This window comes from Lates calcarifer, linkage group LG10, assembly GCF_001640805.2.
Source record: "Lates calcarifer isolate ASB-BC8 linkage group LG10, TLL_Latcal_v3, whole genome shotgun sequence".
In the NCBI taxonomy this organism is placed as follows: Eukaryota; Metazoa; Chordata; class Actinopteri; family Centropomidae; genus Lates; species Lates calcarifer.
Window position 1 is genome coordinate 8,166,325 of NC_066842.1, and position 26,991 is coordinate 8,193,315.

The 26,991-nt window shown below is 43.1% G+C and overlaps 1 protein-coding gene across 3 annotated transcripts; it reads left to right on the forward strand.

Annotated features, from left to right (window-relative positions):
• Positions 1-860: 860 nt before the first annotated feature.
• prickle1a (prickle homolog 1a) lies at positions 861-26,948 on the forward strand. 3 transcript variants are annotated; one of them, XM_051073226.1, is made up of 9 exons: positions 861-1,248; positions 14,432-14,548; positions 19,572-19,775; positions 21,655-21,768; positions 22,662-22,799; positions 23,732-23,935; positions 24,159-24,345; positions 24,446-25,315; positions 25,441-26,948. In XM_051073226.1, exons 3-9 carry the CDS (start codon positions 19,587-19,589, stop codon positions 26,304-26,306), a joined length of 2,568 nt encoding a protein of 855 aa, XP_050929183.1. In that variant the 5' UTR covers positions 861-1,248; positions 14,432-14,548; positions 19,572-19,586; the 3' UTR covers positions 26,307-26,948. The 3 variants fall into 3 exon arrangements, with proteins under 3 accessions (XP_050929183.1, XP_018540103.1, XP_018540104.1); XM_018684587.2 differs by lacking the exon at positions 14,432-14,548; XM_018684588.2 differs by lacking the exon at positions 861-1,248 and having other exon boundaries at positions 14,215-14,548.
• Positions 26,949-26,991: the final 43 nt, after the last annotated feature.

Genomic DNA, 26,991 nt, shown 5'->3' on the forward strand with positions numbered 1-26,991 from the left:
GGTCACAGCAGGTCACAGCAGGTCAGAGAGCTCATTAAAGGTCCCCCAGTCAGAAATCTTAGCTGTATTTAGGTTGTCGGCACACAAGTTCATTTGAACTACTAATGTGAAGCATTTGGGATTGTGATAAAACTTAACTAAAACATTAGGCTGATTCATTGCAACAGAAATAAATTTACAGGAACCAACATTTGCGTGACTTTGAGTGCAGTTAAAACTCAAGTCTTCACTATTGAATTAGGGTCATGCACTGATTTATGGGTGGTGGCCATTCTCTTCAAATCTTTGATCATCCCTGAACATTTTGTCCAACTCAATAGACAGCCAGGCTATAGCCTCTTTTCAGTGTATGCATATAGACTTACCTTTCACAGTCCACTGTAAATAGGAGTAGTGTTACACAGTCTGTGTGGGAGAACATAAAGAACATTGTGGAAATTTCATATTAATGGAAAGAGGGACAAATAGGTTTGCAAAAAAAAGATCATGTTTCTGGATCTGGTGACAAAATGAGGGGATAGAGGTTCAAAAAGGGGGGTATGTGCACGTGGAGTCTTTGTTAGTTAATTAGCCAGTTTTTTCATTTGTGTGTGTGTGTATATATATATATATATATATATATATATATATATATATATATATATATATATATATAGAGAGAGAGAGAGAGAGAGAGAGAGAGAGAGAGAGAGAGAGAGACTAGATAAAAGCAAAAGTTCATATGGAGGTAAAGAGAGCATATAGGTAAAGGCAATAAAGGAAGATTAACTCACTCAGTAGTTTCCAAGCACTTAAATTACGCAAACAGTTCTTAAACTCCCCTCTGCAGCAGCAGGAGTTAAACTCACAGGAGCATTTGTCCACTGTGCTCCAGACTGGTCCGTCTCTCCAGGATTGGTGGGAGCCGTTTGTTTAAGCCAATGGGCAGGTCGCAGCGCTAATGTCATTTCACTGTGACCGCCGAGAGGAGCATACACCACAGCGCACCGTGTGCCACTGAAATGACTGAGATGTGGTGACAGTGGGTGAAGTCAGACCAGGCTCTCTCTCAGCGCTCCTCTTCAATGCAGTCAGTATTTGGGGTTTAAGCTTATCGCTTTGCACAGCTCTGGGTTCAGCTTTGCGGCACAGTGGTGCAGCCTCTCTGGACTTTTCATCTAATGCCAATGAGACGCAGCGTGAATCGCTTTTCTCACAGGAATATTGGTTCTGGATACTCCTAACTCTGCGACTGAACGCTTTGGGGGGGTGAGTGGACCAAGACAGTTTTTGTTTTCTTTTAATAGTTGTCCTTCGACATTATTTTCAGTTTCTAAATTATGTATGGGTTTATGGTAAAGTTTATATTCAAGTCGAAATTGCTCTAAATAGACACCATCGCTGCTATGGTAAAGAGAAATGTGTACATTTTAACCTCAATTTGGTGCTTTAATAAGAAAAACAAATGGCACTTTGAACAATATATAGTGAGAAAACAGCCCATAGGTCATAGACCACTTGGGTCAGCTCAAAAGAGTCATCAAACTGGCGTTAATTTCTTCATCCTCTGCGCTTTTACGCAGCAGAGACACGTTTCACTTTCTCCCCGTGCGCGTGTAGCCAGAGTAACCTCATTTCTCTAGCGATGAAAAAAAAAAAAACTTTAAAAGACGTGGGGCGTGTGGAGTCCCCCCGGGGCCTCCAGATGTATGGACTCAGCTGTCGCCTGTCACTTTGGTGACAACTGGTCGGCGCTCCGTGACCGCTGCCTGTCCGCCACTGCAGGGCTCCATAGCTGTCAAGAGCGCTGTTGAGTGAGGGAGAATGTGGTCACACACCCCGGCCACATACAATATGAGGAGGCACTCTCACTTTCTTCATTTCTAACCTTGATGGATAAGGTTAGAACGACATGACCAAAGAAACTGACAAAAATAAACAAACTGAATGGTTAGGGTTAGGATTTACTCTTACAGTGTTTTATTAATGTAAATTAATACATTTGGCAACTTTTCATTAGAATGATTTGTACTAAGAACAGTCTTAAGTCAATGCTAATGTGATCTGCACTATTCTGCCTTGTATCTAGCTCCCAGAAACTCACTGACTGGTTTTAAAAGTGAACCAAAGCAACTTATTAAAATGCACATTTTTGCACTGCAGCCAGCTCTTGGCTCTTTAAAGAAAAACTGCTGCAAGCTGCTTGAATGAATTCATCACTCCTTATGGAGCTCTCACAGAGCTAAACATGCCATAAAGTGTTTCCTTTGGAGAACAGTGACACACCCTCAAGTTTCAAACGTTTCCATTCTCAGCTGTGATTAAAAAAAAAAAAAAAAAAAAAAAAAGGAAAATGAAACGTGTTAGACCTACAAGGCACAGGAGAGCAGTCACTGTTATATTTAACCAAGGCTGTCTAAAATAATGTTTTTCTTTCAATAGACCACAGTAAACATCACCATAAGCCATTAAGTCCTGTGCGTGTCCTCTTGGGGGCTAACAGAATGACAGACCCACTTGGCTCAGACTGAGCGCAGAGTCAGACTGGCCTGAAATCTGTCACTATGGCCACAGCTGACAAAAACACAGCTCTGCTGATCCTAGAACAGCTCAACCTGAAGCCTGTCACCTAGGTGAGATGACAGACCCAGGACATGCCATGGTCTTTACTCAGACATATTAAATATCTAGATTGTGGAGGTGATTTGTGGTGAAGTAGGGGAATTCGAGTGAAAGTGGATTAAAAAAAATGTAATTAGGACTTGGAGCACTTTAACAGCTCAAAGGAAGGAGATTAGCTGCAGGTTCTGCACAATGTCAGCTTCAAAGTGTAATTCACCAGGTCAAATACTGCTGTAATTGTTCCAGAAGCTATTTTCAAACGTGGTCACTCATGTCCATGATTACAGCACTTTTAAACATTCTATCCAAACACTGTCCGTTAAAGGAAAAGAAATACTCTGAGTGAGTGTGAGTGTTGTGCACAGAGATACAGGAAGGAGAGAGCAGAGAACCAAGGTGGTGGTGTCACCTAGTGGCTAGAAGGGAGGCAGACGGCTTCACTGCCTAGGGTCGCAGAAACTCATCAGTAGCATTGTTTTAACAACATGGACCACTTTACATTTACATCCAGATAAGTGTAATGTCCAAAAAAATAATGTACACAAGTGAAGCTGCACATAAATCCTTATAGTGATTTCAACAATAAGCTATTGTCACTGAGGCCTGCGGTTAAATGAGGGCATGTGGGCCTCATCTGACATCCAGCATCTCAAACAAGTACTGTGTTGCCACATAATTTCTAATGAATGATAACCATATTCACTGTAAATGTTATTTGATGTGTTGACACACTGTATATCCACTGAAATCTGGATCTCATAATTCACAGCTGCACTCATTTAATGTTTAGATGATCTAGCAGGCGAGGCATGTGTTAGAGGAGATGTGAGCTGAGCTTATACTTTCAATCTGCTGCAGGTGAGAAGTCTGTGATTATTAAGTTATTTATAGACTAAGTGATTTACAAGTGGTGCTTTTGGAGCAGCTCCACGTGTCACATGGTGTCGGTTCACGTCTCATTTCCAAAGCCTCGATGCGAATCAAAGGTACCATTAATAGAATCAAATGACTTTAGAAAAGTTTTGTTCAAGATTTGTGCGTGAATTCAAGAGGGAAGTAAAGTAGCTGGTCTTATCGTAATATTTCTTGGACACAGCAATGGAAACAGTTCTGATCCTCCTCCTCAGCTGACCTGATGTTTACGAATGCTACCTTAATGAATGTGGATTATGTTAATGGTTTATTTTAGTACCAAAGTGCATTGTTAAATATGTAGGATTTAGGATTGCACAACAGATACAGATGGGTCTGCATTTTGTATGAGTACCCCATAATACAGCCTTCAACTAGAGAAGCTAGTTATAACATCAGGAGACTTAGTATCTAGCAAGAGGGATGGAGGTGGAGACAAATCACAGACATGAAGCCAGTCTCAGACATAAACAGTAGGGCATGTTGTGGTCTCTGTGTGTGTGTGTGTGTGTGTGTGTGTGTGTGTTTGTCTGAGATGGATAGAGACAAAGTGCTCACCTATATGTGTGTGTGCAACTGTAGGTGTTGGAGAGTGCATGTATGTGTGGCAGACGCCCAGCTGAGTGTGAATGAGCAGAATATAAGTCCCAGTGCCCGTCTGTATACGTTTCCCTCTGTTGATTTAAAAGCCCAGAACCAGCTAAATGTACACAGAGGCCTGTTTGTGCGAAGCTAGAATGAATCACCCCTGCGTCCGTGTAAATCGCCTGCAAGCCAAACACTCTGGCAGCCTTTTATCCCCAGACGTGGTCCAGCTCACCGCAGCAGAGCTAAAAGCAGAGCGGGACAGGGCTGTGTGTTGTGAAGAGCTGTCAGAGGAGGCCAGTCTTTCATGGCTCTGGATGGAGAGATGTGGCATGGAGTCAGGTTGCCATAGACAAACTCCAGAGAGCAGAGCCCATTGACTGTAAACTGTTTGTGGTAGGTTGGCAGGAGGCTGGATGAAATATGGCTTATTTGAACGCCGGTGGTCCCCGAATCTATGGGCACTGGGCCTGGCTGAATGGACGGTGGCCTGGATGGTCAAATTTAGGGCAGTGTTACACTTAGGTTGTAGAGAGAGTGGGATAACCACTGTGGATGTTGCTGTCTGTGGGCGAGATTATAACTTTGTGCTATGCTGTGTGGTAAAGTTCCCCGCCTGTAACTTTCAAACGGCATCATGTATGAGAGTCAGGGGTATTTGCCTGAGGCAGTGGCACACATTGGATGCACATGCTAAGCATTATTCTAAAGTGATTAAAGGTAGTTAGTGATGTAGCGCCTCAAGGCACAACTCTGTTTATTAGGAGCTGCAGGATGATGTTAGAGGAAAACGGGTTTGGCTCACACACTGGAGTTTAATGCCCCAGCAGATCTCTGGTAACCACACGGCATAATTGCGGGACCAACCATCAGACCACCAGGATGATGAAAGCCATATTCGACACACATGTTTCATTATCACCACCATGTATAGGCATGATGCTCAACTCTGAATGAATAATGGATAATAACCATGGCACAGAGCTACGAAACTAGCTATTATCAACATGTCTGTCTTTTATAAAGGGGAATAACAGATGTAAAGATGCCAAATGTCAGCAGCCTTAGTGATGGAGTTGTTGGAAAGTTGTTCTGACCCAACCTGACACAAACATAGTTGCCTGCAGGAGGGTGTGTTTGTCCCTCTGTCCTCCACATCTATAGGGATCCATCCCAAGCAATCACAGCATCGCAGGGCTAGAAGCAAAAGAAAACATATTACCCTGAGATAGTCATTAAAAAGCCCAGCTCATTTCCCCAGCACACAACAGGGGATTCAGTTAAAGCTTTCCGGACCCCTGGCTGGAAATATGCAAAACACATACACACACACACACCCCCACTCTCCCCTTCCTGTGGCTCTTGTTCCTCCTGCCCTGTTGGCATTGTCACAGGGGTGGAGTCAGTGAGCGTGGATGATATGGAAAAGGTCAACAGGGTTTAAAAATGGGCTCTGCAGGGTGAGGGATTTTTGGACTGACAACAGAGGTATTTCCTGAGATTTTTCAGAAAGGTTACAGTTACAGACGGCGGGGACTGTTGCTGGATATCAGCCAGATTACTCCTCTAAGAACATTTACTCATTAAGACTTTGATCCTGTCATATTTTACCACGTCATTTATCAGGTTTCGAAACATTTTTATGCATACAGGAGTGAAAGCCAATTCCCAAATCACAAAATGCTGAATTTAATTATAATAACTCATTTAAAGAATCTCCCAAAATACACTATAAGAAGATTAACAGGAACACAAAGCAATATATCAATACATTATCCCCTACCAGCTGTGTCTTGGGAAAAGATTTAAATTGCTGCTATGCAGCAATGGAGGAATTTTTCATGTCCATTTATTCAAAGATAATTCCTTGACGGGATCTTCCATCCAAGAATAGCAAGTTCTCTGTATACCAGCAGATTTGCAATACAGTGGATGTTTTACATTCATAATGAAACACTAGACCCCCTCACATTTCATTATGACAAGCATTACATTAGTTTTTCTCCAGATGAATTGCACATTGACATGATTATAATCCATTTACTGCAGTTACAAATAGTTATTGTACCAGGGTTGGAGCTGCTTATCAACAACCCAGTTATGTGTTGAATTTGCTCCCGAATTCATGACAAAATCAGAGTCTGGATCTTGTGTGAATCCATTTAGACTGTTGGTTACGCATGATTGTGTTTACTGTGTTAACAACAAATACTGATACAGCAAAAATAGCTTCATGCAAAGGAGGAATTTCATGCAGCAACATCTAAGAATGCAGTGTCATTAATGTCCCCAGTTGTGGTCATATTTCCCCCAGATCAGCTAATGCTAGATTTTATAACTCAAGTAAAACAGCAGCCATTCAAGTTGTACAATACAAGGCAAGAAAAATACATTGATATGACATATTTTTCTTAAATTTGCATAGTAATCAAAATACCTCACTGTTTATGGCCATCTAAATCAGTGCAAAATACAGTGTTTTTTGCTTTTAACGTATTTTTGTTTGCCAACTACACCAAAAAATTTGAAGCAGGATTAAAAATGAGTTAGTTTTGATAAACTGAACTGGAATCAGAATCAATGACATTGACCCCCAGGTGATGTACCCACTTGTCTGTATGAAGAGATACAGAGTAGAGGTAAACTAAACTGCACAGCCTCAGTTACAATAATTTTGAATGATGTCAGGTATTTAATAGCAGTATTACTTGTCTGTTCAGTTTTTTCATCAGACATTGTCAAATGCTATTTTTAATTGCAATTTGTCTCTTAAATTGGTTTGCAATCTACTGACTATCCACTGTCTTCTCCCACCTCCACTCTTGCTCAGCGCTCACATTTACAGTGAGTTTGACAGCTATTATTAAGTTCTACTATCACAGGAGATGTTTAACATTTACTGCACTGTAACCTCCTATAATTCATCACAGAAGAAAGGTGTTATTATCAGTTGGAAATAGTCATCACAGTAAAGGTAGATGTTGTAGAACATAGAGATGGGTCAATATTGACAAAGGCCAACTGAGGACATGTCTTGCAGAGCAGCAGCCTGGGGCCCACAATGGGCCCACTGAGCTGACACAGAAACAGTTCGTTTGGCCACAACAACCTGACGGCAGCTCCTGGTGAGAGGCCAGTTCAAAGAGCCGAGCTTTTGTTTGCTATGCTCGCACTGTCTTCCTGTTAGGGGCTGGGCTCCCAAAGAAAACAAGAGCAGTGGCTCACCAGATGTGTACATCTGTGCGTGTGTCCCGTCCGTAGGCAAACACACACACTTGACCACTAAGAGAGAACATTTCATGATGTTGAAAAGGAATAAAACTTGAAGAAAATGGAGCTCAGATTTTATGGAAAGGGTTATTATTATTCAAAACACACACAGTGTATATCCCCACTCTATCACATGTTCCTTTATGCTGGCTGAAAATGGTTCGGTGTCATTAGTGACCTCAGTATTAGCAGCTCCAGAAATAACAAACTAATGCTGACAGACACAGACGTATTACATGTGAGGTTTCTAAGAATAAGCGTTGCCCTGGAGGACTGGTATCCTTAATTTGGGGTGGGCCGGCGGTGATAAGGCAGCCAGTTGTGTCCTTTTTTCCATTCCATGCATACATTGTGCCAACACACACATGCATACACACACACTCACAGATCCCAGGCACTAATGACCCCATGTCTGGCCTCTATATCAGTTCAACTGACCGAGGCCTCCTGAGGGCTTCAGATTGGAACACTCTAGACATGAATACACACACATATGTGACACACACACGTTCCAGCTCACAACTCACAAACCTATCCTATCAGGCCTTTGTACTCCACCCATTTTCCAGTTTGCATCTCAGAATTACACAGTTACATAAAGAGACCCAGTTAAGTTGTGCAATATTTTCATCTTTGTGCTGAATTTGACAGAAGAAGAAAAGAAATCAACATTGCGTCAAATTACTGTTTAGAGTATGGATGCATCATTTAGTCAGAGCAGGCTGTTGACTCAAGTTTTTAGAGCCGCAGTAGTCCTTGGCCTAACATAAAAATAAAAGGAGTAAAAGAATTTCACACAGTGAGGTATGCATATTTAAAATTTGGGAAAATGAGAGCATTGATACTGGATCAGCACTCTGTATTGGCAGATACAGTGAACTGAGATACTGACATTGGCAGTGGAAGAGAAAAAGTTGGATAAGTGCATCCTTAGTTTAAAGTAACTATAAGCTCCATTCTCTTAAAAAAAACTTCTTGCATTGTGGAAAAAGCCAAACTATTATCAGATACTAATGTTTAGGCTATCACTCTACTTGTTGCCTAATGCGTGCTACCATTCCACTGTCCCACCTAGTCATTTTTTTACAACTGCAAAAAGATTTATGTCACAATGATTCATCTATAGATGACATATCAAAATATACGTCAAAGCCACAAAAGACAGAGAGAAAGCCAACTCAGTGTGGCAAGCAGATGCATAGATAATCAGATATAAGCTTGCCTCACAAGATGCAGGACCTCCATACATGCATAACCTCTTTGTCCTTTTCAGACATGAGAATACATTAGACATTCATCCAACATCCAGGCTCAGACAAATCCTAATGGGTCTCTGCAGCCAGTGGTACATCTCCTAATGAAAGTAATTCTAGGATATTTTTTTTCTGTACATTCAAATGTGAGTCACATGAGGAGGTTAAAGGGTCAACAACATCAGAGCAACAGGGAGCCTTACAGGGGAGATCATTGGGCCTCTCCTCTGCTCTTTCTGCTGTTTTTACTACCACCTTAATGACTTAAATTGTGTCCAATTAAGCAGAGCTGGAAAGAAGCATCCCCGCTCTCAGTCTTCAGAGTTCCCTCTGTGCTGTGGCACTGGAGCATGTGTTTAATTAGAACACTCTAAAAAGACTGTAACGGAGTGTTTCTCCAGGAATGTTAATCATTAGTGGGATCCTGACTGAGCAGCTCTTAACTGTTTTAGAGTATTGTTGGATTCCATGGTTTGCCTTTTGAAGCTGTGCGGCTCAGGAAAATGCTTCCACGTGTGGGAATTGCCAACTTTTTCTTCTTTTTTTGAGGCTGCATCCTCTCCTGACTTGCTCCTAGCTCTCTTGCCTGAGTATTGCCTGTTTTGTTACGGTGGGGGCTCATTCATGTGTCCATTTGAGCCCTGGGGCTGGAAACACACAGGAAATAGTTTTCTTGCCATATGAAGGATATACTGTTGAACTTTGAGTGAAGTTGAGGAGAAAAGCCCAGATGTGTGACGTGTGAGGTTTAAGTGGTGTGTGTGACTTTCTGAAAGTGTGAGTCATAAGATAAAAATTTAGTGAGGTCTCAAAGGTCACAAGTGTTGAACCTAGACATTGACAGGGTGCTGAAAATATTAAAGTTTTATTGTTGAAATTCAAAAAATGATGGTGGAAACAGAGACCTGGTGGTTGGACTCATTGGCTTAAGGTGTTAATAGGGCTGTTTTGTAATTTTATGTCTATATTCATTCCAGTTTGTCCACAGAGACCACACATGACAGGCTTTGCCCTTTGCTGATCCAGTGCTTTTGTCAATGCAAGTGTGTAGTGTAAGAGCAACCCATTCATCCTCGCCCGCTCGGTGTGTAGACAGCCACAGGCTTATAGTGTTATAGTGTCCTCAAATAAAGGGGCTTCCTCCCTTTAACAGCCCCGGGAGCTCTGTAGCTCCACTTCCCATTGTTCCCAATGAGGTCCAGTTTTTACAACTAGGTGAGAGGGTGTCAAATTGAGGGTGAAATATGACCAGTCCCGATCGTACAGCTCTGCAATGTTTGGAAAAGCAGTTAAAGAGCAGTGTACTTATGATAAAGTGAAGAAACTACCAGTGTGCTGTCACCAGGCTTTGCTCAGCAGAGGTGTGTTGTGTCATATATTACAGGTTGCTCCATGGTAACTGGACATTCATGTTGTATCACATCATACACAACGCAACAGGGTTACAGCAAATTAAATAAAGCAGAAATAAATGGGTAGATAAGTATTATGTTCATTGATTGCATCCATGAAATCAGGACCATTCAAACTGACATCATCTACTTAACAATTATTGTGTTGTTTTTATACAATAGCATTACATACTGTAATCTAATAATCAAATACAGGCAGCTTGGTCATAGACTGACGATTTAAGTATTATGAGCTTTTTTGTTGCTGCTTGGTTAAGTTAGAAAATTAGATTTTCAGTCAGAGTTGAAAAGTTCAAACGTAACCATATCTCCATACCAATTTAGTCCAATAAATCTGTATTGCTTTATGTTTCTCATTTTGATTTTTCATAGTCAGTGCTCTTGAGAAACACATGATCTTTGGGAAGGTCAAGTGTCAATTGAGTAGATATTCTGCCTTAATTTTTACAAATGTCTCTTGTCAGAAACTAAGCTTAGATCTAAGCTTTGGCCTCAGCTGCCTCCAATGTGTCAGAGCGCAACAGTAAAAAGGGGTTATGTGAAGGTTATAGGGCTAACAAGCCCACAGTCTGACCTGAGTTTGTCAGCGCCAATCTAGCTAAGTCAATATCAATGCGCTGACTGCTCCACCAGTTGACCTTTTCCTCCCTCTTTCAAGGCGTAAAAAGGATTGTTGTTACAGTAGAGTGATAGGCTTTTATTGGCCTTTATAACTGAGGCTTTTGTTGGGCCTGTGTCCTGCTAATACCCGTTGGCAAGTCATTTAAACCTTGAGAATGCCTACTTTTTATAAGGAAGCTCACACACCAGTGAGAGCTGTTCTCAACGATGGTCATCAATGATGCTAAGTTAGAGACTGACCTTCCCTCTGCCCCTTGGTACCCCAATTTATGACATGTGTTAGGACCAAAATTGGCTTGTTTAAACAGATTACACCAGGTTTTAATTCATCATAGTGTCAGTGTCTGCACAGTCTTTCACACTGGGGATTACATCCTTACTGTGAGATATACATAGCATTCAGCTTTGACTAGCTGCCATGTTTTATGGGTCCCCTTCTTCAAGGACATGTTTGGACCAGAGGAAGAATGCAGGTTTATCGTCAGGGTGTTGGTTCTGATGATCATCATCCCTGCCCTGTCATTGTCAGGGCATGCTGGTCATGGACTACCTCGCCGCTAGCACAGGGTGTTTTTTTTACAGCGGTGAGAAGGTGCAGACCAGGTGTGAGGTGCTGTTCAGGTCGTTGTGGCTATGACAGGGGAATGGGCTGTAAAGCCCCGGGGCCATAGATTTATGGGTCATCTGGTGCTCTCTAAGGTCAAGGGTCAGGGATGCATGACTTGTCCATCTTTATATTATTCAACTATCTGAGGCGAACCTTGAACTGCGCAGCTAACTACTTCTAACTATAGAGTCGTACAAACTCAGTATGATTTCAGGATGTTGTTATTTCGATGCAGGTTTCCTATTGGACAGATAATCCACAGATGTCTTTAAATAGTTGTCCATGCCTTAGTTCACTGTCAAAGGCCATTGTTTCTCTTATGCAATTTCAGTGTAAGGAGTCCTCACATTTGAACTTCAGAGATGTCTGTGATTGCCTCTTTGAAATTTGAAATTTTAAACCAGTAACCAGCTTTCTTTAAAATCCTCAGCTCTTTAAGGGAGGACACCATTTCATTTAAGCTTCTAATGTGTCAAAATCTTGTGTGGAATAAACACCCCACTCATCTCTACATTTTGAGGCTATTGGGAACAATTCTGTTTACTTATACTGGTGTTGCCAAATATGGTCTGCAACTTTTGTCCAGACTGGTTTACCATCTTAGCTTTGCATTTCATTAATGCCCCCCGCTCCCCCTCCAAAGGCAGGATGCTGTGTTGTCCCTCCCCTCTAAGACTTGCTAATGGGGCAGGGTGCTGAGTCTTTTGGGCCAGTACAAAGGCCTGAAGTTTGCTGTGAAAGGGTGCCTCTCCTCTCTGGCCTTGGCTGCTACAATGGCTTTGTACACACACACCCACACTCACCTACACTACATGCACCATGCAGGGGTTAATGCACATCAGCTCCCATTTTCATCAGTTTATTCACTCATATATTTTTTCTGTTTTGGATAAAACTTAACTCATTTTCTTTTCATCAAAGGCAACATTTACAGGTCTAAGCTGCATTTTAATTTAAATGCAAATGACGGTGAAATGACAGTCACCATACACCACCCACCATGTGATATTTCAGCACATAATGGTGTGAATGTGAGGTGTGTGGGTGTGCAGAGGAAGGGAAAAGTGACACTCAGTCAGATGCTGTCAGTCACGCACAAGTAAGCTAAACTAGGAATGAGTGGCCATGTTTTGCCATTCCTCTCTGACTGACATTCTGATTCAACAGCACATGCATACCAGTAGGTCTACTGACCATTTAGTACAACAGAACATCATTGTCTATATGCTGCGTTCCACATGTCAGGACACTGTGTACTAGCATTGATTGTGTGTTAAATGGTCAGTTGACAGTGCTTGTTCCACATTTTTAAAGCTATTTGAAGATTCATTTGCCAAACTATTTCATTGCGTCCCCTACTTAACAGTGTTGACCTTCGTGAACCCTGGTAATCAGCTCTCCACTTAAAAAACCCACAGTGTAAATGCTTCATGCATGTGTTCACAGTTCACAGAATTACATCCTGACGTCAGCGCCACAAAATTAAACAGCTGCTAAAATGTTTATAAAGAAAGCAATTTTAGCTGTTTAATAGATTCCTTGCTTTCTAGTAAAATGGTCTACTGCTTTGTTTTACGGTCTTAAAGTATGTTAAAACTCCACAACAAAACCTCACACTGAAAGGGATAAACTTGCAGTTACAGTATCTAAGACACAATTACGTACACTATAAAACATGTCCTTTTGGGAGAAAGTAACACTTTGACATTGCGGCTAAATAACTGCAAAAGGATGCAAAAGGTGCAACTGTCCAGGATTTGACCTGAATTGGTCACTTTTGTTTTCTGAGGCAACAGGAAAAGAATCATGCTCTGACATTCCTGCAGAGGTGAAGGAGAGGCAGAGGTCAACTCCAGGGAGTTTCAATGGATGGGCAGTTATGTACATTAGTGTTTTATAGAACACGTATGTAGTTAAAGTTCCTGTCCTTCCAGTTCATGATGAAGGTAAACTGAAAGCCTATGAGGCTTCTTTACTGTCATTGAAAACAAAGAAAAAGATCATCATATTTGAGAGGATAAACTGCTTTAAAAATTAGTAAAATTACCAAAATAATTGCAGATTAATTTTTCTCTCAGTTGACTCACAGTTTAAGCTTTGACCTGAATTTCATGTAGTTTCTGTACCATTTCAGTGAACTCAGCAAATATATACAGAGTCACTGTTTTGTTGAACCTTACATTACAGTATGACTTCACAGATTCCCATAGTATAGTTGCATGTACACATTTTGTATGACTCACAAAGTTGAGCAGTACTATGTTGGACATTTTTAACCCTCATTCAGACAATGTTAAGCTGATAATAACAGATTTGTGGTGGCAGTAATTGCTTTGTGTAGGATTTCTGTGATTTATATGTCAAAAGCCTGATAGCTAGTCTCATTTAGACGTGCTGACATCATCTTGAGTTAGAGGGAAGGGTTATCTGAGGCTGAGCCAGGATGTTGTAGATGGTAGGAAGCAATCTTCTGTTTTGGGATAAATAAAGCATCCTTTGTTCACCCAAGCCAACAATCACTCTGTAATCATAAAGCTGTAGTTGGCAAACAGCTCTCTGTAACTTAGTGACATTTCAGGGCGCTAAAAAAAAAAAGGGAGAGAGGCAACCACCAGATAAACCAAAGCCTGACTGTATCGTTCACCACTTTCCCCACATCTCTGAGCTGTTGAAAGGGAAGGAGAGAGAAGAATGTCATGCGAAAGCTGTTGTGGATATGGGGCGGTTGGTGTGGTAAAACGAGCTCTGCCATCACTGATGTGCTACTTAAAAGCGCAGTTCCTGTGAGCTGGAGCTCTACCGGTGGTTCTCATTTGGAAGCATATGTTTGAAGTATGAGGGGAGGGTCGGCATAGGAGAGACGCCTTGCTCTCCCATACCCTGCCGTAACTGGCTGTTCAGAGGTTAAGGGGCCGGGCTGAGGTTAAGGGGGCTGGGTTGGGGGAAGAAGGAGGAGGAGGAGGAGGAGTAGGTGAGAGAGACAAGGGTGGGATGACCATCTGGTTGAGCTCCTCCATGTACATGCACGCGCACACTCCCCTCTCAGACACTCTCTCCCACGCACTCAGACAGACATCTCCCTGACTTTTTACAGCCTCAGCTTTGATATGGGTTGTTACTGTGCTGACAGCTCTGGTAGAGAAGGCTGACTGCTTCTGTCCTGGAATTAGAGCTCTGAGGATCTTGCACAGATATGGAGCCCAGAGGCTGGTGAAGAATCTAGGACCGGATATAGTGGTGATAAGATCCTTCTTCCTACTCGCCTCAGGAGAGTTGTCTACACTGAGGTAAGACCAACAGGGAAATGACCGAGGAAGATACAATCGGGTTTCTCAAAGAAATGTGCTTCGGTGGTTGTGAGGCTGAAAGAAAAACTGCTTGGCTTGATGAAGTGGAGATTTTAAAGTACTGCACCATAACTCATCCTGAACTGTCTTTTGGTGCTGAATGAAACAAGTCTCTGATGCTGATTTCTAAAGAGTGGACATGTACATAAAATCCTTTGAATTATTAAGTTTAGTGGGAGGATGATTTAATAATTAATCATTGCATGATTTACAAGACATACCGCATATTATAGGTAGACATGAAGCTCTGTGCAACTTATTGTCTGTAAATTAAAGTATGCCTTTAGAACATTTCTGCAGTTAAGATAGTGTGAAACAGTGTCACTGGTCTCCTATACTGCAAACTGAATGCACTGGGATGTAAATGTGTTTGATGTCTGCTATGTGACAGCAGCACGTGTGTGTTGAGTCTTGAGTCTCAGTCTGGCCCATGCATGCAGGTGGTCTCCCTCGTGCAGATCTCTGTGGGGATGTCACTCCCATCCATTTGGTCTTTAAAAAAAAAAAAAGAAACATTCCCCCGGCCGTGAAAGGTGGCCTCCAGAAGTTGACCAAACTTCAGCCATGTAGCAGCTCGATGCTGCCTAAACCAAGCTCCTCTAAAGTTCTCCTTCTATATTCAAGCAGTAGTTTCACATTGCCATTTTCAGATACCTCCAGCACAGTTGGTTTATTGGATCTTTCAATTACAGGTCTAACCTTAAACATTGGTTTACAGGTATACTTGTAAGGCTGCTGGTTTACACAACAATCTAATTGTATAACAAATCAGATCTGGCCTGCAGTTTGACATTTTTTCAAAGAGATAAACATATTAAGTGCCAATAGTCATTTGAAGATATTTGTGTGTACAGGGAGAGCTAATAATATGCTGCATATTTTTGCTACAGTTAAGACATATCTTGTCTGACATAAAGAGAAACGGATTTGTCTCAGTTCAAGTTCAAGTAAGCAGGGACTTTGAACAGAAAATCTTGTTTTTCTCTTCAACTACAGCCTATGCTACATTGCTGAGCTCGCAGGAGCCAAGTTAAACATGTTGGGCCAGTCTAAACTGACAGAGAGCACTGTGTTGGGTTGTGTGCATGTCCATCATCCACTTCCTAGAGGAATATAGACAGTAATTCAGACCAGAAGCTGCTTATTTTTCCTGTGCACTCTCTCAAGGGTTGTTAATCCAAGGCTGCAGTGTCTGGATTTTGGGGGACTCTGGTTGAAGTGTTGTTGAATACTCTTTTAAAATGTCACTGGTGGCTGAATTTATGGGTCAGTCTCAGTATGAGGTCTTGTGAGAGGTTTGTATTCCATAAAGTGATAAATGTGATTACGCTGTAGTTAACACATGATGCTGAGTCTCTACAGCACTTTCTTGAGGATTAAGTCAAATCAGTGGTTATTTTGTTCCTGAATCAATCAAGTTTGCACCCACTCATTCACTGAGCTTGTTACATAGAGCTTGTTGCATTATGAGCTTATTGTGTAACAAAAAAATTAGTCATTGTGCAGTTTTTTTTCTAAAACACAGATCTCTTCATTCATTCTACATGCTTGTGGGAGTCTTTAAAACCTTCATTCACTGAAAGGATGTGTTTGAGCTGCCCTCTTTCACCTGCCTTGACTTAAATTTCCTCGCCTTTTGTGGAGCAAGACACATTAACATTTTCATACATGTCAGTCACCCCATTTTAGCCTCAGCCTGATAGTGCCCCCGCCACCCTCTGGCCCTCTGTGGGCAGATCAGTCAGATATGCAGGCCTGGAGCTCCCAAAGCCATGTTAACAAGCACCTTTACAAAAGAGTGAGGGGCTGTTAAACATTCAGGACTGCAGGGGTCTGGCTAAGTGTGGGAGGAGGGCAGGGCAGGGGTAGTGGAACAGTGAGAAGGGGGGAGTTAAAAAACTAATCTCACAAACCATAAGTCCCTTGTTCGAAGAAATACTTAAAAAGCCAGCACAAGTGATGAGTCAGTGAGTTGGCAAGTCAGTATAAGCATGGTTAAGTTAGTTGGCTCAGTGCTTCTGTCATTCAAAAAGTTAAGGAAGCGTTCTAGGCAAAGTCAGAGGAAATGAACTGCATGACATCTGAAGGAAAAATTAGCATGCGAGCAGATGTGGTTGTATGAGAAGGGGTTTTGCCTAACACCGAGCCGTGTACATCCTGTATGCCTTTTTGCGGGCCTGGCTGAAGTTCAAGCCTGACATTCCTGTGAGTCAGGTTTGGCTGTGTGAGACATCCACACAGAGACTTGGCCAACATGTGAAAGCAAACATCTTTTTAGCAAATGTAGCGCATGAGTGAGTGCGTGCCTGATAAAATGTGAGGCTGTGAAGTTTGGAGTCTCTTGGCTCCTGACTGAACCTGCCTATAGTTAGCTATCTCCCACGTGAAACCCTAGATACTCTCAAACAAGGCCACATTTTTGCAGGTTATTTTGGTCTCATTTGCAAGTCAATGGATGCGAATAGAACAAGAGAGTGTCTTATTTGTCACTCTGAAGACAGGTTATCTGGGTTTGAGGGCTTTAACTGTCATGTAGATGGAGATAACACAGCATATCTTCAGGAGTAAAAAAGGGAGATAAACAGGCTCTTGATGGAACAAGCCTTCAGTGCATTCCTTTACAAAGGTGCCATTGTTCAGGACATTAGAGGCGTTTTAATGGGACATGTCATAAGCCAGTCCGCCTGACTTGACACTTTGTAGTACAATGCAGTCACGTATTCCAAAAAAAAGCCCACAAGTCCACTGCCACCAGTATCAGTCACACTTAACTGTGATTATCTTTGACTGGTCAGGCTAGATGAGGGCATGCCAGTAGTTGGCAGTGGCGAGGCCACGGGGGCTGACTTGTCCTTGAGTAGGATAAGTTGATATGAATAGCCAGTAGCTGCCTGGCCTGCCATGTAATGTGTGTGGAGGCGGGGGGAGGAGGGTGCGGCTCGCCATTATCTCAGAGAGAGTCGTCACTAAACGAGAAGCAGGGTACACAAGCATACAGCTAATTCTGACGAGGTGTTTATGGTGCCACATGTGTGTGGATCGGCATAGCCTGCAGCCGCCTGTGTCCACTTGGCGTCAGCATAAATGTGTGCATTCCCTCTTCATGTATGCATAAGAGCTACACACTCCCAAGGGCAGCCAGGCATATATATCATTCCGGGAGAGAGCGCAGATTTTCAGGCCCCTTTACTGTCACCCCTGTGTTCAAAGGCTGCATTTGAGTGTGTCTGGTTTTCTCAGCTGTCTCTCAGCGGCCCTCGTTGCCCTTACCGGCCATAGGGGGTAGAGGCTTTTGGGGGGAGGTGGTGTAAGAGCCAGGCTGCTGGACGCTGGCTGAGCTCCCATTTGATCTCAGCTAGAGCCCTTGGCCTGTGAGAAATGACCACAACTGAACACGCATTCATCATCTCCATGTCTGCTTGGTCCTGCAAAGCTTATAACGGCTCAGGAGTGATTCGGTCAGTGACTAATGGTTATTCATAATTAGCCTAAACAAATGAAGTTTTTGAGTTGACTGCTTCACAAACTTAGCGAAAAAGAACTGACTCACCACCATGAAACTATAAGAACAAAAAACACACTTCCTCTCAGAAAATATTAGCAAGCTTCAGATTGATATTGCTATTTTACAAGTTACTGAATCGGCTTGCAGTTTGTAATTTGTCAGTTGTGGCCACAGTGGCAGTACAAACAATATGTTCACTTTACAGTTATTCTCGACAATTATTACATAATTAATTCAGTTACTTATTTTTTGTATTTTATCCAGCCATGTACTAGTTTATTTTGCCCTGTATTTGTTACTACTGCAAGACAGTCATGCCTGCAAATGTGTGGCTATGAAGAAATGCATTACCACTGCCACCACACACATAGGTCAACACTGTGCCAGGCTTTGATCTCCTTGATCTATTTTTTTCCTTCTGTTGCATTGTCAGTGTCCAGTGGAGTATCAGTCGACCCCATCCATCCAATCCCCCCTCTGTTTATCCCTCCCTGTCCAACCACTTCACCTGTCTGGCATTGCTCTGTCCATCTTAAAGATGAAAGGATGATCAGACACTCACTGCGGCAGGTTGGAAAACAAACAGCCCAAAGAAAAAGCTGAGATGAAGGGAGAGACCAGGCTTGTGGACATTCTCCATATGGTGGCCCTGTCTTAAGGCCAGGCCTGTGTTTATACAGACTTCAGGCTCAACAGATCAAGTCAGCGTCAGATCCCATGTGGTGGCCCCTCTGGGGACATAGTATGACGTAGCACCTCAGCAGGTTAAAATGATGACTCATTCAGACCCTAAGCTCCACAGATAAGGTGAAACAGCCTGTGTCAGGTGTTGTTCTTAATTTTGTGTCTATGGCAAATTAAGTTACTGTACAAGAAAAGAATGTGAGGTCTGTGCAACATTGCCCAAGACTGGGGGTACATATAAGCTACTCTGAATCCACTGTGTATATTTATGAATGGCAAACTGCTTGTTATTGTCACTATAATGAGATTGGACGTCACCTCATGAAGCTTTGGGAATTTCCTAATGGTCTCTATATCCTCAAAAGCCACATGAGGAGGGCACATGTTTAACTGCCGCCACAATAGCAGTGAAAGGGTATAGTTCTCTTTATGAGTGTCTTTATGAAGTAGACTCATCACCAGAAGTGAACCAAGAAAAGCTTGCTCAAATACCATAATGGGCTTCTGAAGGGGGGGTGTGGGCCTCATGAAAGAGACAGTGATGGTGTGATTCAGCCAGTGGTTAACATTCAGTGGAATGGCACTGACATGAGAGAAGCGGATTAGATGGGGTGAGGATAACATTATGTGGCAACTGGCTGATGTAATGGCTTGTTAACCAAACATTCGTTTTCTTGTCCACTTCAATCCTCCCTCCCCTTCTCATCCTCATCCCAATTCCCTTTCCTTTGTTCCCCTGATCCTTCCATTTTTTTTGTTACTTTGTCTGTCTAGTAAAAAGAGAGTCTGATGAGCCTGGCGAGTGCGACAGTGTCGGCGGCTGGCTTCCCGGGTGGGGCACGCCAGCGAGAACTGATGATGGAGCAGAAAGTCAGTAAGCTGACCTCTGGCTTCCAGCGCAGCTCCACCTCCGATGATGACTCAGGCTGTGCGCTGGAGGAGTACGCCTGGGTACCACCTGGCCTTAGGCCTGAACAGGTGAGCAAAATATTGCTTCCAGTGGGCCATCCTTTTTGCTTTGTTCATGAAATTCATGAAGGTGTTGTGAGCTGAATTTAAACAAGCTTGCTTAGTTTGGATAGCTTTGGGTGGCCCTCTCGTAATACAAAGAAGACTTGAAGTACAATATTGTTCTCTTTAACTGTGGTGTCGATTTTATTGGTTCACAAATCACTAATTCCCTAAATCACCACTATGAATACTGGTGTATCCTCCTGATAGAGAATAAAAACAGCTCTGACCTGATTCTAACTCCCTTCTAGCCCATTTGCCTGGCCCAGATAAAAGCTATTCACCACTGAATAACATACCAACTAGAGTCTCTGGATAATGGAACCTGTGGGACAGACACCATATTTCATAAAACTTTTGCTTGGTCCCTTTGTTTGAAGCAGACTTGTCAGACTTTACCAGGCAGCCACTTACAGGCAGGATGTGTGTACTTTTATTTACAAACTGCGGTATGGCAAAGTCTGCTTGTGATTATCTATAGTTCTCTGTTAGGATGAGGACTCGGTGGGTCGAACCTACTGCTGCTGGCAGGATCAGGAATCAAGGGGCCGTCTTTTAACAAGCCTTCTCCTCCACACAGGCAGGGCTGTTAGTTGTGTCCACGGGGCAGCCAGTGTGATGTGGCACTTTCCCAAATTGGCTGTTTTTTTCTTCATTTCTCTCTCTCTCTTTTCTTGCCGCGTTCCTCTCCTAAACTCCATCTCTCTCCATCCCGCTTCCCTTGTTAAACAACACACATGGAAGCAATGAGGGGGTGATGGGCAAGAAGGGATGGGTGCAGCAACAGAAAACCTTAAAGCCTAAACATGCAGGGCCTTTTGTTTAGAAAATGCATGGGTCAACTGTAATGCCTTTACTGCAGCCATTGCCCTGAATGGGCCATGTATTATGGGTCATCATTACAGTGAAGGAACACATAGGGCCTAGGTGATAGCTGACTGTTCCCCAGCCCCTAAGGACCTGGATGAGGGGTAATAGCAGCATGAAAATGTGCATAATTTATGGTGGGGGGCAAACGTTGGGTTGATTGTCAGGGTAAATTGCTGTTACCCCCCTCTAGACAGCCAAAGCTGCAGGAAGCCCCCCCCAACACACAAGACAAGCACATCCTACCTCTTTATCTGGCTGGCTATAATAGCCCCTCCCTCCATAAAGTTTAGTTTTCAGTGGCCAGCCCCAAGGGTCAAAGTGCCACCGCGACAGGCTGCTTTGTCCTGTCCCTATAGAGACAAGCATATGACTGGAAAAATACAACCTTTAAACTGATTTGACCTGTTGACCTGTTCGGACTTGTTTAGCACAGATTAAAATGATTCATCCAGTGCCATCATCAAAGATACAATGTGTCGTCCTTTTGAAATAAATCTGATCTGGGGGTTTGAAAAAACTCAAACAAACACTTTGATTCCACAAAGTCAGTCTTCCATACATTTCACACAGAGCTGTCCCAGAATGTGTCTCATAGAAAATTAATGTGTTTCTTCTTTTACCTTCTTGGAAAAGAATTTGTGTTCATAAATATGTGCTGTTCTGTCCAAGATAATAACAATAATATATTGCTGCAGTTAAATGGATGAAAATTTGGATTTAAAAAATCCTAACTTCTTGGGAAACCAAAAAACGTGTTCAATGTTCAGATTGATGGCCACACATTCATGAAAATGTATCATTTCGAGTGAGTTTAATTTGTCCTGTGTAGGGATTCATTCAACCTTTCAGTTCAGCTAAAATGTTTCAGTAATATGATCACATTTAAAAAAAATCTTGTCCTGGTGCTTTTTAATTTTACTTGGTGACAGACAGAATGTGTTTCACAACGCCTTACTCCATGCCATGGTCTCCCCAGGTCCAGTTATATTTCTCCTGCCTGCCTGAGGATAAGATCCCCTATGTCAACAGTCCTGGAGAGAAATTCAGAATCAAGCAGCTCCTCTATCAACTGCCACCGCATGATAATGAGGTGAGAATATTTAGCGTGCATGGTCGTAAATGTAAGCATCAGAAACTTCATCCCAGCAGGTCCTCTTATATATGCTGCAAGAGTAGCTGTATCTGTTGCTGCCCGCTAAAGCCACAGCATGAAAAGTTTCGCCATTTCCATGCCATCCCACTAATGTGAGCCCTTGGCATTCATGTTGACATCACACTGGGGGATTTTTGTTCCACAATCTTGTAGACATGTACTGTGGGTACAATGTGACTTTTGACTTGATGATTTTATGATGTTTGCCGGGAGCCCCCACCAGTAGGATTCCTGTCATAGCAGTGGTTTTTACGAGGACTGCTCAGCAGGAGAGAGAGATGCTGGCTGAAAGAGGCTTTATGTGATGCCACCACCACAGTGGCACCACAGTTCAACTTGGCTGTCTCTCGTCCTTTGTTGCCCGTCCTCTTGATTTCACTCTAAACACAGGCCTTGTTTGTGTAAACGTCTGCTTTCCCTCTTGTTAAGGCTTTGGGAAACATCAAAAAGGCCTGTTGTAAAAATGAGATTCTCAATCAGGGACTGTGGGTGGAGATATGTAGGGGGGTGTAGGAAGGGCAAGCTGGGGTCAAGAGTTGCCTTTGTTCAGCATGCTCTGGTATGCACTCGACCTCTCTTATACTTACCTAAAGGTTTATAACCTTTATTAGTGGCCGACAGTCGTCATGCAATTGAATCTTTGTGGGGGCATAATATAAAAAGGTCACTTGAACCACTTGAACAAAATTAATATCCCCTCAGCAAGTTTTTTTTTGTTTGTTTAAATAGTACTAGACGTTTAAAAGAAGGAATCGTCATGTTTCTTGATGTGAAAGAGTGAGATTGGGACATTGGCTTTCTTAACTATAACTTATCACCTTCCTCCCCAGGTGCGTTACTGCCAGTCCCTCAGTGAGGAGGAGAAGAAGGAGCTACATATGTTCAGTGTCCAGAGGAAGAAGGAAGCACTCGGGAGAGGCACAATAAAACTGCTGCCCCGCAACCTTCTGGACAGCATTTGTGAACATGTACGTTCCCTATCTTGCATGTATAATTAACACCCATAAATATGAATAGGACTGGGAGAGTGACAGTGGTATGAAGTTGTTTTGAAGCCAATAACCTAGCACATATTCTCTCAAAATCCAAAAGCCTTCTTAAATTGTAGTATTGAATAAAGGATTTGCTGCCTGTTCACTGTGCATCTCCTCCATGGATATTTGGCTACTCTGTATCCAGTTTTAACTAAGACCCAGAGGGGAAGCCGAAATAAAGATCTCAATGTCAGCCATGCTATTTAAAAGATCCTGAAACACATGCTGGATTTGCAACTCTGCAGACTAAAAAGTGCTCTCTGCTGAGCGGTTTGGAGCAGCCTAGTACACTGTTTCACTTAGAATTTACAATGATCGTTGAGCAGCCAGAGGGTGCCCATAAACCTTGTCAAAACATAGTCCCACTGATGTAGCTCTCCACGAGACACTCATACTTTCTACAAGATTGTTTTCTCTTGTTTTCTTCTTTCTAACTGCCTGACCTATCCAAAGTCAGAGTAGATGATTGAAAAAGTCATGTCCTCACATGATGCACCGGTCAGGAGTATATAGTCAGGAAAGAAAAACAAATCCACCAGTCTGGGACTGCAGTTAGGACAACCCAATTGGCTGGCATGCACAGATGGGCCACATATTCCCCCCTTCATCAACAGAGCAAATGTATTTGGAAGCCATATGATGATCTAGTTTCTGTGGGCCACAATATGTCTTATGTGAGGAGCAAATTTGACTTGAAGCCAAAGCTTTCTTCATGCAGTTGTGTGATGGACTGCGTGAGGGATATAGTTACCTATGCAGCATTCACATAACCTGATTACAGAATAAATAATCTACAGCTAATGTGCATTTTCAGAGTAACATTAGGATGTTATAACCAACCTTGTGATCATGTCTGCATATTGCAGTGTGGTGAAAACATCAACGGGGGAGAAATGGCAGTGTTTGCCTCAAGGGCAGGCCCTGGGCTGTGCTGGCACCCCGCATGCTTTGCCTGCTCCACATGTAGTGAACTACTGGTGGATTTGATCTACTTCTACCACGATGGAAAGATCCACTGTGGAAGGCACCATGCCGAGCTACTCAAACCACGCTGCTCAGCCTGCGACGAGGTAAAACCACAAGACTGAAATACTGAGAAAAAACAAAGTAGTAGAGGAAAAACATCCAGAGTCTGAAGTTTATGGTCTTTCAAATTTCCTCTGGGATGGCAATAGCTTTTATTTTATTCCTCTGCTGACTTGAATAAATTCAACATGAATGTACAGACTGATGACAGCCAGGAGGCAAACAGATAGCTGTTTTGTCTCATCCGGTGTACATCTTTATCTACAGATTATTTTTGCTGATGAGTGCACAGAGGCAGAGGGGCGCCATTGGCACATGAAGCACTTCTCCTGTTTTGAATGTGAGACAATTCTGGGGGGCCAGCGCTATATCATGAAGGATGGCAGACCATACTGTTGTGGCTGCTTTGAGTCTCTCTATGCAGAGTACTGTGAGGCCTGTGGAGATCACATTGGTAAGATGATGATTTTCTGGAGTTAAAATTTAACGCCTGTTACAATCATCTAATCTTTGGAGTAGTATTGCTAACCATCTCAACGCTTCCCTGTTTTCAGGTGTTGATCACGCCCAGATGACCTATGATGGGCTTCATTGGCATGCCACTGAGAGCTGCTTCAGTTGTGCCCAGTGTAAGAGCTCTTTACTGGGCTGCCCCTTCCTGCCACACCAGGGTCGTATTTACTGCTCCAAGGCCTGCAGCCTCGGGGAAGATGTCCATGCCTCTGACTCTTCCGACTCTGCCTTCCAGTCAGCACGCTCTCGTGAATCCCGCCGCAGTGTGCGCATGGGCAAGAGCAGTCGCTCAGCCGATCAGTGCAGACAGTCACTCCTCTTCTCGCCTTCTGTCAACTATAAGTTCCCCGGCTTCAGTGGAAACGCTGATGACACCCTGACCAACAAGTTGGCCCACATGAACTTATCTGATGAGCATTTCTGGAGAGGACGTGGTGAGGAGACTGAGGCACCTGAGGACCAGGAGGAGGAGTGGGCTGAGCATGAAGACTACATGACTCAGCTGCTTTTAAAGTTTGGGGAACACGGGGTCTTCCAGCAAGCCAATGACTCCAGGCCAACAGATTTTTGGATTGCTGAAAAGGATGGAAAATCTAAGCAGGAGTCCTCTAAAGCTGTTAGTGGCAGTGGAGGAGGGAGGGGGAGCTTGGCCAGTAAGAAGTACCAGGCTAACATGTACTGGGCCCAGTCACAGGATGGGCTAGGGGATTCAGCCTACGGTAGCCATCCAGGCCCAGCGAGCAGCAGAAAGATCCAGGAGTTGGAGCTGGATCATGGGGCTGGAGGAGGCTTCCAGGGAGAGGAGCCGCAGTGGTACAATGACTCTTTGGAGTGTATCACGGACGAGTTCAAGAAAACTGACCAGAGTGTCAGAGACTCCATGGATTCACTGGCTCTCTCCAATATTACTGGTGAGTAGATGTGACATAATCAGGTGATAGAAAATATTCTTTTCTGTGTTGGCTGTGGATGGTTTTTAGAACAGATTCTGGAGTCCATGTACAAACGTTTTATAATTTTTCTCTCTCCTCTCCAGGAGCCTCAGTAGATGGTGATAGTAAAGATAGACCTTTGGTATATTCCCTGCAAGGATTCCATGAACTGGAGACAGAAGACTGTGAGAAAACAAGTAATATGGGAACCCTCAACTCCTCTATGTTACACAGAAGTGCAAATTCCCTTAAGAGCCTTGTATCTGAGCAGGAGGAGGAGGTGGAGGAGAATGTTCCAGAGGAGGAGGAGGTGGCTCTGCCAGACGACAGACCCAAACCTCACGTTCCTGCCCTCAGGAGGACACGTTCACAGTCTAGGCCTCAGCAAGTCAAATTCTCTGATGATGTGGTGGACAATGGCCATTATGGCGACATCCCAATGCGGCAGCCCCCTATGAGCGAACGGACTCGCCGTAGAGTGTACCACTTTGAGGAGCAAGGCCAGGAAGTTCCCTCTGGTCGCCACCATCACCACCACAGGAGGCGCCGCAGTCGCAAGTCTCGCTCTGACAATGCTCTTAACCTTCTGCCTAAAGAAAGGGCCCAAATGTGCTACAAAGTGGACCACAGAGGGAACGCCCTTGGTCCCAAGGGGCACCAAGCCTTCCATGGCCAACCCAGTCCTGCTGCTTTGTCAGACTATGGGCTACAAGGCCCAGCCATGGGGAGGTTCTTGGGGCTGTATGGGGATGATGATGACTGGTGCTCCACATGCTCCTCTTCTTCCTCTGATTCTGAGGAGGAGGGCTTTTTCCTAGGCCAGCCCATCCCTCAGCCCAGGCCCCATAGACACTACTACACTGATGACTTGCCCAGCCCTGTGGTAGGCATGTCTTCTCCCCCTTATGGCCAACGGACTAAGTCCAAAAAGAAGAAAGGGCACAAGGGGAAAAACTGTATAATTTCATAACTTCCATTACTGTCTTATCCTCAGTTTTGGGTAATGCTCTGCCATACACTTGCCTCTTGTCCACTGTTTAAAATGCAATAACAACTGCTTGCTATTAAATGCTTCACAGCACTCACTTTATCAAGGTGTTTGTGTGAGACACAAGTCCTTATTCTAATTCTTCATAGGTGTACGCTTCTGTAGCATTACAAACTACCAGTAAAGTAATAAAGTATTTCAGAGTAATGCATATTTATGAAACACCATCTAAACTGTTTATTTAACAGTGCAGATATTAATGTATATATTGTAGAATTAAAAAACAAAATGGCTATTTTTATACCCTTGAGTTCATGACATGCTTTGTGCCAAAATGGAGTAAAGCATTTAACTATTGGCATTTGGTTCAGAGCCATTTTTCCACGAGGGTGTCAGAAATGTAATGACAAATTGACTCTGACCCCAAGCTCTTTAAATGTGTTTTCTTCTAAGCTTGTGCACCGCTAACATAGGAGAAACACAGAGTGTATTCAAAGACCTGGTTGAGTGGTGTATTTATGGTTCACTGTATCGTAAGCAAATCATTGTAATCTGTATAAATGTACAAATTGGAATATAAGGTTAAGATAGATGGTAATTGTAATAAAAATATCTATATCATGATATGTGTTGTTTTTTTATGTGTAAAGGTATTTAATGGATATAG

Bases quoted from the DNA above. Each gene is read 5' to 3' on its own strand.
- prickle1a (XM_051073226.1), top strand. From the start codon at position 19,587: ATGAGCCTGGCGAGTGCGACAGTGTCGGCGGCTGGCTTCCCGGGTGGG. The intron at 22,800-23,731 runs GTACGTTCCCTA...TGCATATTGCAG, and splicing joins TGGACAGCATTTGTGAACAT to TGTGGTGAAAACATCAACGG. The intron at 24,346-24,445 runs GTAAGATGATGA...CCCTGTTTTCAG, and splicing joins GGCCTGTGGAGATCACATTG to GTGTTGATCACGCCCAGATG.